Source organism: Bombus impatiens, unplaced genomic scaffold (assembly GCF_000188095.3).
Source record: "Bombus impatiens unplaced genomic scaffold, BIMP_2.2 scf_0135, whole genome shotgun sequence".
NCBI classification, from domain to species: Eukaryota; Metazoa; Arthropoda; class Insecta; order Hymenoptera; family Apidae; genus Bombus; species Bombus impatiens.
Genome location: NT_176554.1, coordinates 2,976,080 through 2,989,114, shown reverse-complemented (window position 1 = coordinate 2,989,114; position 13,035 = coordinate 2,976,080). Strand labels below are relative to the sequence as shown.

The following is a 13,035-nucleotide window of genomic DNA, read 5'->3' as shown; positions in this document are numbered from 1 at the left end:
TAAACAATTTGTAAAGAAATTTGTAAATAAATAAGTCGTCGGAACAAACTGCGTTGTTTGCATTAGTACTCAAATATATTCGGATTGTAATTTACACAGAAAATTATTCAGTTTGTTGAACATCGAAGTTAATCCATTTTTGCTCTCGATGCATTATTCGGTAGTAGATTCTCCATTTTAATCAATTGAAGTCGCTATTGAAAAAGGTTGGTAGCAGTTAATCCATTAAGGGCAAGCAATAAAGAAATGTCCAAAAGTTGTGTAAATACAACGTTAATTAACAATTTATTAGAAACCGTAAGTAACGTAATATAAAGTAAGTTATTGTTTTTATCAAGGTACAAACAACGTATTAGAATAATATATACATTACAGACGCTATTACGCAAATCGAAGGCACAAAAAGAAAAACTAATTTATCATAATGCTATATAGTAGTTCAATTTCTTTAAAACGCGTATAATCGCGGAATCTAGATAAAAGAAGAAATAGTAACGAAAAAGATATTAAGTAAATTCTTTTTTATAATTACAATGTGAAAGATTAATGTGACTTTATTAATGTGAACGGACTAAAAGGAAATCGCAAATGAAATATTGGGTTTGCAATATCTTTAATAAATCATTCGTCTCTAATAGATCGAATAGCGTTAAAAAGATCAAAACGCGCGTAAGTAATTGGTATTCGTTTCTATTTGCAAAATCCCCGCGAAGAATCTTCGATCGTGCAAACAACTGTGACTTGTTTAGCAACGAGAGCACCGTGCGCGAGATCGTGTGGCATTAAAGAATCTCATCACGCCGCTAACGCTAAAACCCTATCTCGCTAGAGGGTAAAGAGTGCGACGCGTTTCTGTTACATAAGACGGAGTATAAATGTAATTCCAGTTCCCCTTGGGAAATTCAAGACTGCGACGAGGCACGCGTGGAAATTGGAGCAGCCAGTGGCGTACATCCCACTCCACATCGTCTGCATTTCCTCTTCATGATCTCCACGACTCTAACTTACTTTCTGATTCTATCCGTTTATCTATTTATCATATTTTACTTTATCTTTCCACTTAAAAATCAACTTCTTTTTCTTTCGATTCGAAGCAGCATCGTAGAAGTTTACGCGTTTTCAATTGAATTTCCCAGCGAGAATTCCTTAACCGCACGTATCTCAAAGGACGTTGCTTATACGACGCTATATGCCTAACATACTGTAATCCATTAAGAACCAACGTTAATACGATATAATACACTTGAACTCAATGAATTTTACTACATAGATAAATGTTACGATATATAGAACGGTGTGCGGATACATTTTGAGACCACTTTATATAAAGGTGACAATGATAATTGACCATAGTATCGCATTTGCACCTTTCTTCTGTCTTTTTTTAACGTTAATTTGGACATTACATTTTCTGCATCTTGAACGTAGTTACTTCGTATTTATTTTGTTCTTCAACTTCTATATACCGTGTACTATTTCACTGTACCTGGTTTTCAATGGATTAATACGCGATCTAGTCATGCAATCCAGTTGATATTTATCACACATAAGTAACAATATCGCATTTGCATAACCATCTAGTCGCAACCGCATGTGTCTCACAGCAGAAGTTAGACTTCTTAATGGGCGTAAGTATTTTGACACTTGGCGATATTGGGTACCTTAGATCGAATGCCTTCCGCTCTTTCATTATAAATAATTCATTCTTTATCATCATACTTTATGCTTTATAATATAAAATATCGAATAAAATAAAATTCGTTAAAGTTTTGCATAATAATTGTAATAAGTACGTAATACTTATGGCCAGTATACTTACGTATTTTACGTATATCTCGATTTAAAGTAAGGCGATTCGCGTGACTGGAAAAGTCAGCCGAAATCGACATACTGGTAAAAACGTGTTAATGTTAAGAAGTAAGAACGACCGCCTTGTGAAGGCAGGGTCCTTGACAGCCTTCCCTCAAACCGGGCCACAAAACTGTCTTAATTCTCGTACCATTCGGATCCGGAGAGGCGTGATGCCTCAGATGAATCTCTCGTCTGAATTCCAAAGCTTGAGCCACGTCGAGGACCAAAGGCGTGACACGCGCCAGACAGGCCCAGGCCAAACTGGAACAAGCATCGGCGTAGTTCTTCACCTCTACGCATCCCCGTAGACACGGAAAGTCGTACAGAGTTCTTTCCAGCTGGTTGACCACCTGTTCCGCGACCTCGCGGGAACCGGTTCGTGCACCGGAAGTCGCCAGCTGTCGCTTCACGCATTCTTCCAACTGCGGCGTTGCCTGTTCCGTGGCCGCGGTACCGTTCAGAATTTTCATCGCTTGCAGATACCTCGACGTCTGAATTATGCCCGCCAGCCGCCAGGAGAGCTACGGATCGAAGCGTTCAATTTACAAATATTTGCTTCGATGCGTGTACAATCGAGGAGAGAAATATAAGTGGATTGAGATGAAATTTAAAAATGAAAGATGAAGGGCGAGTTACCTAGGAGTTTAAGGCGAGATATTTTCGTTATTATTAATTACATGGAAAAATGTTTCGGATAAAAGTCGAATGGCTTCAAGGGGGGCATATTCTCATGTTATTTGTTATTTTGTAGATGGACGCGCAAAGGCGAAGGCGAATTTTTGTTCTTTAAATGGAATTATATATTTCTTAATACATTGATCAGCTCCGTAAAGGATTCTGTATAAAAAATTATCGAGCTACTTACGTCAAAAAGTTACTGGTTTGATAGATGTTTCAACTTTTACTTTGTGAAACTTATCGTATGAAAGACGCGAGGCACCGCTTTTGTGCTTGTTTTCAACAGATAATTAATTTCAACATTAATCGAATAGAATACGCGATAAAAATACCTGTCCATTTATTTTTGTCTTCGGCTGTATACGGAGCCGTTTTCATCAAAAGTTAAGCTAATGGTACAGCTTTGGTGGAAACAAGAAAAAAATGTTTCAAACAAAAGTTGCATTGTTTCCTGGGGGACGTACAGTGCCGCAATCGATTTGTTGTTACTTTGCTTTTTTTATCGTCAGACGATGGCCACCATCAATCTTTTAAATCGAATGCCTGACGTTTCTCCGCGAATTCGACCAAAGCATCAAATTTTACTCAGGAACACGTTATACGATATAGTATCAAAAATTAATAATCACCGAGATATTTACAAACTATGCAATCGTTTTAAAAAGTATCCACTTTTTTCGCGTTCGTTGCAATATTCTCATTGTAATCGTAAGATTATAATCGTAACTGTTCGTTAATACCGTTTTCGTTATTCGTAGAATCGTTTGTTGCAACATATCCAATTGCAGACCGTTAAACGAAACTCGTAGAATATCTTCGTTCTCTGTTTCTCCTCCCTCGGTTTCCCGTAAAAATCGAACAAACTTGCTTTCGATTTCCGGTTAACGAGTTCCTTGCACGGTCCTCGAAACGCGGTCGATAGACGAGAGCCGGTGCAACCGTCGAGTTTTACAAGCTAGGAACAGCATCTCCATTTTCTTAGCGGAATCTTCCCTCTTTTCTTCTTGAAGTAAGACCACGAAAGTCAGCCTGAAGTGGCAGTAACTTACGTGGGATCCGTGCTGATAATCCTATGATTTATTCACGCCGGAGAATGGATTTCGTTTTGACGCGCGTTGTTTACGATATCGTCACGCTCGGATTTTGCACCTCGAAGCGCTCCAAGTTTGTGAATTTACCGCGTCACCACCTCCAGTGGCAAACTTAACGATGTCGCGAGACGAGTGAATTTTTCAGCTGGAATTTTTCTTCTCGGAATTGGGAAAAAGAAAGACGCTGTCGTTTTCATCTGTCGATTACAAGAATCTCACCGATGACCAGATCGTTTCCACGGAGCAACTTTGGAACATTTCGGCCAGCTTATCGCGATAGACCGCACCGTTCAAGGTTGCGAGATAGAAATTGGAAATTGCATTTTTTACGCCATATCCGGCACGATTGCGGTTACCTACGCTATGGCAGATATATTTTGTCGAGCAACGCGGTGAATTATCACCACGCTCGCGTATATATTACGTCCGCGATTATAACCGAGGACATTGGACGAGCGTTGAAAATATCCCTTGTCCTTTCTATCTTTTTTTTTCACTCGGCTAGCTAGCAATCTCATTCCATTCACGTCATTTTGAAAAATCTTCCATCAACTTTAAATTGATTTTTCAAATTGAATTTTTCGATTCTACCATTTTACGCAATTTAAATCGCCGTTTATTCGTTCGGCATTTAGTTTCTATGCGCGGATATAAGTTTTAGTCTGCTCGAGTTTAAAATATTTCGCAACTGTCGTCAAGGATCGTTGATTCAGTGTTACATTAAACGTTGCAGCGTCATTCTGACAAATTTGTTATCGATGGAATTATATCGTGAGCATTTGTAAGTGAAAATCGAAGAGATTCTCTCGGAAAGTTAGGCCACGCTGAAAATGTTACCGTGTCTCCGTATTTCTTGTTCAATTAATTTCCCATCGTAAAAATGTTAGTTTCCTATCGCAGAAATGTTTATTCTCGCGCGACTGTGCGTACTGCAAATTGCACGATACCAATTATACGTAAGCTGTTCCGAAAAACCGATGGAAAAATTGGAATCGACCCGATAAAAACAATTGAAAGTCTTCCCTGTACAATTTCCTAACTAACGATAAATATTGGCAAGTTGAAAAGGTAGAAACCGTAGCTTGTGAGCTTTCCTATTATCAGTGTTGTCAGTATAATCAACAATTGAGGATTTCTACGTTTTCATCACCTGCGCGAACGTATATTTCCAATAAATATCTCGCGTCTTCTATTATATACACTGTCAGTCGATAAGAAATACTACCTCAGATAATATGTTATTTATTGCTTTGATCGAAAAAACGTGTTGAACGAATCATGTTGCGTTTCAAGACACTGATCGGGCTGATGCAATTTTATTTTCCACTATCTTGTATTTTCTCGCATGTCAACGCGTCTCGATACTAAAACTCTAGTTTCTTCAATGGCACCGTGTATTTTTTACGACGTTGGTCGATGCAGCTGGACATTCTCCACGAAAAAATACAACCTATTGCTTAATCCCTAAGAACCATTAATTTGATATTTTAACTTCAATTTATCGAGATTAACGCTTTACTGACCGCTAGCGTTTCAACGGCATACGCACGTCCGACCGGCAACTCAGGCGCGGATTCTTCCTGGCGCCGGCTCTGTTTCGGTTTACACTCTCCGATACCATTCTTTTCGTTCATCGCGAACGGCAAGTTTTTCAAATTGGTATAAAACTGTGGGAGCTTACGAAGCGACGCGACTGACGCAACTGAGCAAAGTACCTTAGAACCAAATAACGAATTACTGCTCGAATAATGTGAAATAATGTCGGTGACAAAAAGCCGATTAATAGGCTATCGGTCGGTAAGAGTTGGCGACAGAAAGCCGATTAATCGGCTATCAGTCGGTAAAGTGTGAATATATACGAGAGACGAGGCAAAACGCGAAGCAGTGTCCTCGCGTTTACGCTGTTAAATTTATCCAACGTTGCTGCCTGCACTGTGAACGGCTGTACGGATAGAAAAATGAAGAGAACGCGCATAATTACTTCATAATGGAGAAATAAGCCCTCTCTCTCTCTCACCTCTCTCTCTCTCTCTCTCTCTCTCTCTCTCTCTCTCTTTTCTTATTTCTCTGTTTCTCTCGAGTAGATCTTCGCATCGATTTCCATCGATTTGATTAACACTTATTGATCACTAGTCTGACTGGTAACTCAGGCGCAAATTCTCTCTAGCACTAGCTCTGTTTCGGTTTAGACTCTCCAATACCATTCTTTTCGTTCATCGCGAACGGCAAGTTTTTCAAATTGGTATAAAACTGTGGGAGCTTACGAAGCGACGCGACTGACGCAACTGAGCAAAGTACCTTAGAACCAAATAACGAATTACTGCTCGAATAATGTGAAATAATGTCGGTGACAAAAAGCCGATTAATAGGCTATCGGTCGGTAAGAGTTGGCGACAGAAAGCCGATTAATCGGCTATCAGTCGGTAAAGTGTGAATATATACGAGAGACGAGGCAAAACGCGAAGCAGTGTCCTCGCGTTTACGCTGTTAAATTTATCCAACGTTGCTGCCTGCACTGTGAACGGCTGTACGGATAGAAAAATGAAGAGAACGCGCATAATTACTTCATAATGGAGAAATAAGCCGGAGGAAACGAAATTCAGCATTGGCCAAAGGACAGGAATTCCGCAAACTGGAAATTACCATGGAGCTAACTTCGTAACTAGCGTTAAGCCGCCAGACGCGGCTTCATCGGACTAAAAATTATCCCGTCGTCGATAAAGACGAGGCGTTGAATCGAGACTACTGTTCCTGTTGGCCCGGTTATCGCGTAATTATACCGTGCGCCGCCTCGCCACGTAATTGCAACCGACTACAATGGAATCGTGAAATGGCTAGTCCGTAGAGACGTCTTTCTTTTATTCGTCGAGTCATTTTCTCTGTGAGTCGTTGCGCGCGTCTACGTGGCTGTTGCGGCGATTCTGTTACCAGTCGAAAGGTTCACGCACGCATGGACCGTGTTTCACGCTCTATTCGGTTTATCGTTGTTTTTCCTCGTGACGGAAACTCGTCTGCCTTCAGTTCGCCGCCTCGGACCGTAAATCGGCCGCCGTTATTCATCGTTCCGGTCGAGCAACCGCGCTGGAGGCCAGAAATTTCACGATAATTTATCGAATTAGTAGCATCGACGAATTGGCAAACACATGCGAGTTGCGTATCGGGTTTTACGAATAGATCGCGCATTTCTGCGCATTTTTAGTAAATTGAAAGCGATCGATGTCTACCGTATAGAATGCACGTAATATGGCAAAATATATTATAGAAATTATTCGATTTTATTTATTAGATAAAACATTCGAATCGTGATACTCTTGTAATATTTGGAAGATAAAATAGGCACGATAGGATGCAAAAGTATTTTTCCCATATCGTTGTCGAAACGTTTCTTTCGTTTTATAAGAAAATAGTGGACGAACAATATTTTCCGTTTTATATTATTTTATCGAATTACGTATAATCCATTTTGTTTTATCAAAGTAAAAATCACAACGCTTGACAGATTAGGTTTCACGTTTGTATAAATTAGATTCAGCTAGAATCAATCATACGATAATCGCATATTGTTCACGTTATAGTACAACGCTAGAATAATTTACTTATAATTCTCAATGAGAATTGTTAGTAAAATTCTTCCAAATAATAAAAAAAAATGTTTGTATAAAGATGCATCGTTGTAAAAGACGTGTCTGTAAAAGAAACACACTTTTCGAACAACCTAATATTTACTGTGGCATTTATTACTAATTAATTGGCTTAATAGCGTAAGTTCAAATAGAATATCAAATTTCCTAATATTTTCACGCGACTACAAATTATTGGTACTGTAAAAACGAACTGTGGCTAACAAAAGGATTTACTAAACAAAAAAAGAACTCTTCAAAACTTCAAATAAGGGCACGTGGAAATAATTTTTCTAGCCACTGTAGAGAGTCGTTTTGTTTTTCTGGAAAAATAAAAGAGCTGATAAGTGTCGTTTTTAAAATGAACTTTTCGAATTAATAATAGCAACTCGCAACTCGTGGCGTGATTAGTTCAATTCTGCTGATCTGTTAGCTGTGTGAAGAATCGAGGAAATTGCAAGACCAGACGATGAAAGAAAATCACGAACACGTCAGTTCCAGGAATATTTGCCACAGAAAATTTTTATGATTTTATAACATACGTTATACGAAACTTTTTGAAATTTCATTAACACCGTAGTGAGACGCGTGTCTCGTAACTGTACCGCTACGATCTGAAGCCACTTCGAAATTGTACTATATAAAAGTTACAAGACGCTCGTTGCGACACTACATTCAATGAAAAACTAGTATACATGGCGAACAAAAGTCTTCAACGTTATACAATTATAGTTAAAAGATGATCTTTCTAGATAGATAGATATCGCGGCTTATTAAATATTAGATTGTCCGAAAAGTTTCTTTTACCGACAAGTCTCTTACAACGAAGCATCTTTATACAAACGTGAAACCTAATCTGTCGAACGTTGTGATTTTTATCTTGATAAAACAAAATGGATCATACGTAATTCGATAAAATGTTGTGCATCCACTATTTTCTTATAAAACGAAAGAAACTTTTCAGACGACCTGATACAACGTGCAATCGAAATGTTGAAACACCTCGGTGTTCTTCGCGAAGTGTATGTTTCCAATAAATATCCTGTAACTTGTATACACGTTTGCAGGTTCATTTGCAATGTTATCAGGACAATCGTGTCTCGTTACGATCGTTAATTAGATGTGAAAATGTATTTCGTTAAAATACACAGTGTTAAAAACATTCGAAGAGTATTCGAATTCTTTCGTGAGCCACTGTCGACTTCGTCCACTGTATACGTACGAGGAATATAAATATACGTTTGATAGAAGAAATAGAGATTAAACGAAAAGAGGCAGAGGAAACGTAGGAGAAACGCCAGGCAGCAAACTGGTAGACAAAGAGAGAGTGGCTTTCGTCGCAGGTATTTATTTTAGTTCATCGATTTCCAAGCCTAGCGGTGTATGGAAGGCTACCTGTATGTATGCAAAGTAATAGCCCCAGGCTGACGGACTAGCGCCTCTGCCACTTGCCGGGTACACTTGATCGCAAAAGTGCACCCTAGTCACCCTCGTTTCCCTCGGCGCCCCTCTAGCGTCGGCTTTGACGTTAATGGTCGATCGATCGGCTGGGAGACAGGTGCGTGGTAGTGGTGCTGGCAAAAATAATCTTCGCCCGTACGTGTATACGTTATGCACATAACATTTTCGACTATGTTTCAAATTCGTCTACTATCTTCTATCTCTTCGTCGTCTATGGATAAGCGGTTTTGCAGAATTTCATTCGCCTCCGAGAAAGATTTCAAGAAACAGTCTAAGAACGATCGAGTTACATACAAAGGCGAATAAGAAGAAATTCTCTGAGCGAGTTGCTAGCGAATTACGTTTATGGATCGTTCTTCACCGTGTTTCAAAGTCGTCTACTATCTTCTATCTCTTCGTCGTCTATGGATAAGCGGTTCTGAAAAATTTCAGATGCTATAAGAACGATCGAGCTCGATCTGAGGTGAATAGAAAATTCTCTGAGCGAATTGCTAGCGAATTACGTTGTATGGATCATTCTTGGCTGTGTTTCAAAGTCGTCTACTATCTTCTATCTCTTCGTCGTCTATGGATAAACGGTTTTGAAAAAGTTTCACAACTTTAAGAACGATCGAGCTAGATACAAAGGCGAATAAGAAATTCTCTAAGCGAATTGCTAGCGAATTACGTTGTATGGATCATTCTTGACTGTGTTTCAAAGTCGTCTACTATCTTCTATCTCTTCGTCGTCTATGGATAAACGGTTTTGAAAAAGTTTCACAACTTTAAGAACGATCGAGCTAGATACAAAGGCGAATAAGAAATTCTCTAAGCGAATTGCTAGCGAATTACGTTGTATGGATCATTCTTGACTGTGTTTCAAAGTCGTCTACTATCTTCTATCTCTTCGTCGTCTATGGATAAGCGGTTTTGAAAAATTTCAGGTATTCCAAGAACGATGGAGTTCTACGCGACAAGAATAAGGAATTCTTTGAGCGAATTTGGCGTGTAAATGGAGAAGAATTCGCGTAGCGTGTGTCACTCATTCGCTAGTTTACGATCTGCCATTTATCTCTTGAAAAATTTCATTTGCTTCTCGAGAAAGATTCGAAGAGAGACACCAAAAACGATTGATTTGGATGCGATGAATTACGTTACACGCGATTCTCTTCAAGTCGTGTTTCAAACTAGTTTACTACAATCTAATATCCGAGCTGATCACGAATACTATCGGAAAACTCCATTCGTTTTTTAACGAAGGAAGGCTCGAAGAAGAATCGAGTTCCATGGAAAATGAATAAGAAGTCTCGAAGCAGAATTCGACGACGAGTTACGCGCATCCCCTTCGATCGCGTTTCAAATTCATCAACGATTTCCTACCTACTCGTGCATGAATGCATTCGAAAAATTTCATTCCTTTCTTGAGCAAGGAAAGTTCGAAGAAAAGATTGCGCCGTCTATGGAAAACGAGTGCAAAATTTTCCGCCACAATTAGCACGAATCACGCCGCCAGAAATTAGTAATTACTTGGTATGTTATTAGGAAGAGAAACGAAAGAGAAGATGCCAATTTTGCGAAATAGTATGCGAAACAATGAAAAATGTAACGCAGGGGATGCAAGAAAGTAGAGAAACCTGGAAAACATCTAAAGAGAATACTTTACACGAGACTGAAGAAGGGTACACGTTACGCATGAATGAAGCAGATACTGAAAAAAAAAAGGAAGATATTAGATGGGAGTAAAGTGAGGGAAATAATCACGCGAGGAAGAAGACACGACAGGAAACAAATATAGGGCAAGCACGATAAATACAGAGCGGCCGAGCGAGATGAAATCACCGGATAAAATATCTGCATTACTTGTTGCCGTATAAAGATAACTTCTCGGGAGAAAGTTGTACTGTTTCGAGGAGCGCATGTAACACAGGAAATAGCTTTTTCTAATGATCATTCTTTTACCAGACCTCGATGGCTGTGATATATCTTTGTTAATAACCCTGTACACATTTATTTCTGGATATTTTCGTGCAGCGTGAAAAAAAGGAAAGAAAGAAGAACAAATTCAACGACCTATCATCGTGATCACTTAATTTTGAGATATTTCGAATTTTCTAAAAATTCCTCCAAACAGTGCAACTTCCTCCTCCGAAGCTTTTTTATACGACTTTCTATACGACAAATAATGCAGATATTTAAATGATCCTACTTAGCTGCTCTGTCTTATGCATACAATATGCATATAAATAGGTTAATAGTAATTAGAAAAATATGCGAGGTGTATGTAAAATACATGGCACACTTTGCAATAGCAAAAGACAAGCAAGTAAATAAACGATAATAAATAAAACTACTACTACTACTACTACTATTTAGGATGTAGATTTTGACAATGTATTTCGGAATGATAAAAATCCAAAAGCTATGCTGCATTCTATCAAATTAACAGCGAATTTTTCGTCGATTTACTATCAAAGCTATCAATTCGTCAGTTGATAACAAATTTACACGGTTCCTTCGCGGAGCTAACTTTTCAAAGCGTTAACCACGCGGGCGAGGTTTCGCTGGCTCGGGCCAATATTCCGGAGACTGCGGTTTTCCAACACCTTTGACGACAGCCGTTTTCGCTCTACGACAAGAGCGTACAATACCAGGCAGCAGGACGAAACACGTTCGGTCTGGCTGGCTCGTGATCGAACTACTTTCGAGGTGAATAACTTAATTGCGAAACCGGTCGATCTCGCGTCGCGACACGTTATTTCGATGGTCTAATTAGAAATTTCCTGCCGACGGATTCGTCCTGGCAAATTTCAACGTGTTTCAGCGTCGATCTCTGACGATCTTCCGGGTTAAAGCGTTCCGCGTACGTTTCCAATTACGACCATTTTGTCAACCACGAGGAATTTTGCGCAACACGTTTGTTCCTTGTTTACGCGATTCCAAAACGAGCGAAACCGTTTCTCTTCAGCGTAACGAGCTTCGTTTTCGACGTTAAGGGCTCCAGGCGAACAAAGGAAAATTTCGACGAAATTCTGTTACCAATTTTCGTCGCTTCGTTTCAACGCAAACAAAAAAGGATACAACATGGAAACGATTTTTCACTATTTTCATAGACGCAGCTCTGTCGCGAGTGAAATCGACGGAGGGAGAGGAGAAGCGCGAGAAATTACGGACACAAAACAGCAATTCTGGAAAACCAGACTTTGTTCCGTTCTACCTTACTGCTCGAAAATACGAAGTCCCATCGTCTTTTTATAAAATGTAATTTAGTTACGAAACCCCAAATAGAAAGATTCAGCACGATTTAATCCTTCGTCAGTGAGATTCAAATTTTATTTTAAAATCTACTATACGCCTATTCGAGTGATTTTTATGCAGTATTAAAAAGAACAATTTAAATTTCGTATAACATAGGACTGTTAATTTTACAAGGTGTTTTTAACGAATTAGTTTATCTTCCAAAGTATTCGTTATCGTAAAAGATATTTCGAGTAGGATGTCTTACGATGACCGACAGATTTGCCTAGAAGCATCTGCAAATGTTTAATTTAAAAGATATTTCGATCTTAATTTCGTCAAATTGAGCGTATGAAAAGCAGAGGAAACACAGAAGCTCTGTATTATCTTGCTTCCTACCGTAAGTTTTACAACGTTGAAGTTAAATCATCCCCTCAAGTACCCTAATACGTTTTTGTGGGGAACTAAAAGACGCATGGAATGGTGTGCGTAAAAAGATATAAATTCTATTAAAAAAAAAAAAGCAAAGTCATCTTGAAATCTGGAAGACACGTTCATCTATATAAGATGCGTGACCATCACGAGATGTCTCGCTCGAAACACGGTAAGTTTTACTTCAAGCAGTTTTTATCACAACGAATACCTTGCCAGATAATTCTGTGGAAAAGTCAAAATGTACATGTACGACACTCTGTATATTTTACAAGCAGTAACATTCCTATATTACAAATCGATCAAATCGTTAAGGTAAAATTTATGCGGTGCGTACCTTCGTTTCCAAACGATAATTATCCTTCGTTTAGTTCTCGTTAATTGGTTTTCCATTAACTCGGATATTTTTTAATAGCATTCACGCGTTATATTAATAATTTTACCAACGTTCATGTATTATCACTAATTTTATATTGTATATTTATAATTATATCGTGTTACAGTTCGACCAAAGTATCAACGTACGTATGTGTTCCTGAACGGGAATATACGTTCGCTGCACAATTTTAACAGACCGATTCCATTCTACATAGATGGGCGCTAACCGAATGTGCGAAGAATACCACCATTTTGCGAGAATTTTCTCGCGTGACTTTTTTCTATTTAAATGACACGGTCTAGCAAGCGAA

General features: G+C 38.9%; 1 protein-coding gene across 2 annotated transcripts in view; it reads right to left on the bottom strand.

Moving 5' to 3' along the window:
• Nucleotides 1-261: 261 nt before the first annotated feature.
• LOC100743131 overlaps nt 262-13,035 on the bottom strand; it is an 83,175-nt gene continuing 70,401 nt past the window's right edge. For both annotated transcript variants that reach the window (XM_033319090.1, XM_033319089.1), the window contains one exon: nt 262-2,372. In XM_033319090.1, coding sequence (XP_033174981.1) covers nt 1,911-2,372 — 462 coding nt within the window. In that variant the 3' untranslated portion in view covers nt 262-1,910. The remainder of the gene's footprint in view (nt 2,373-13,035) is intronic.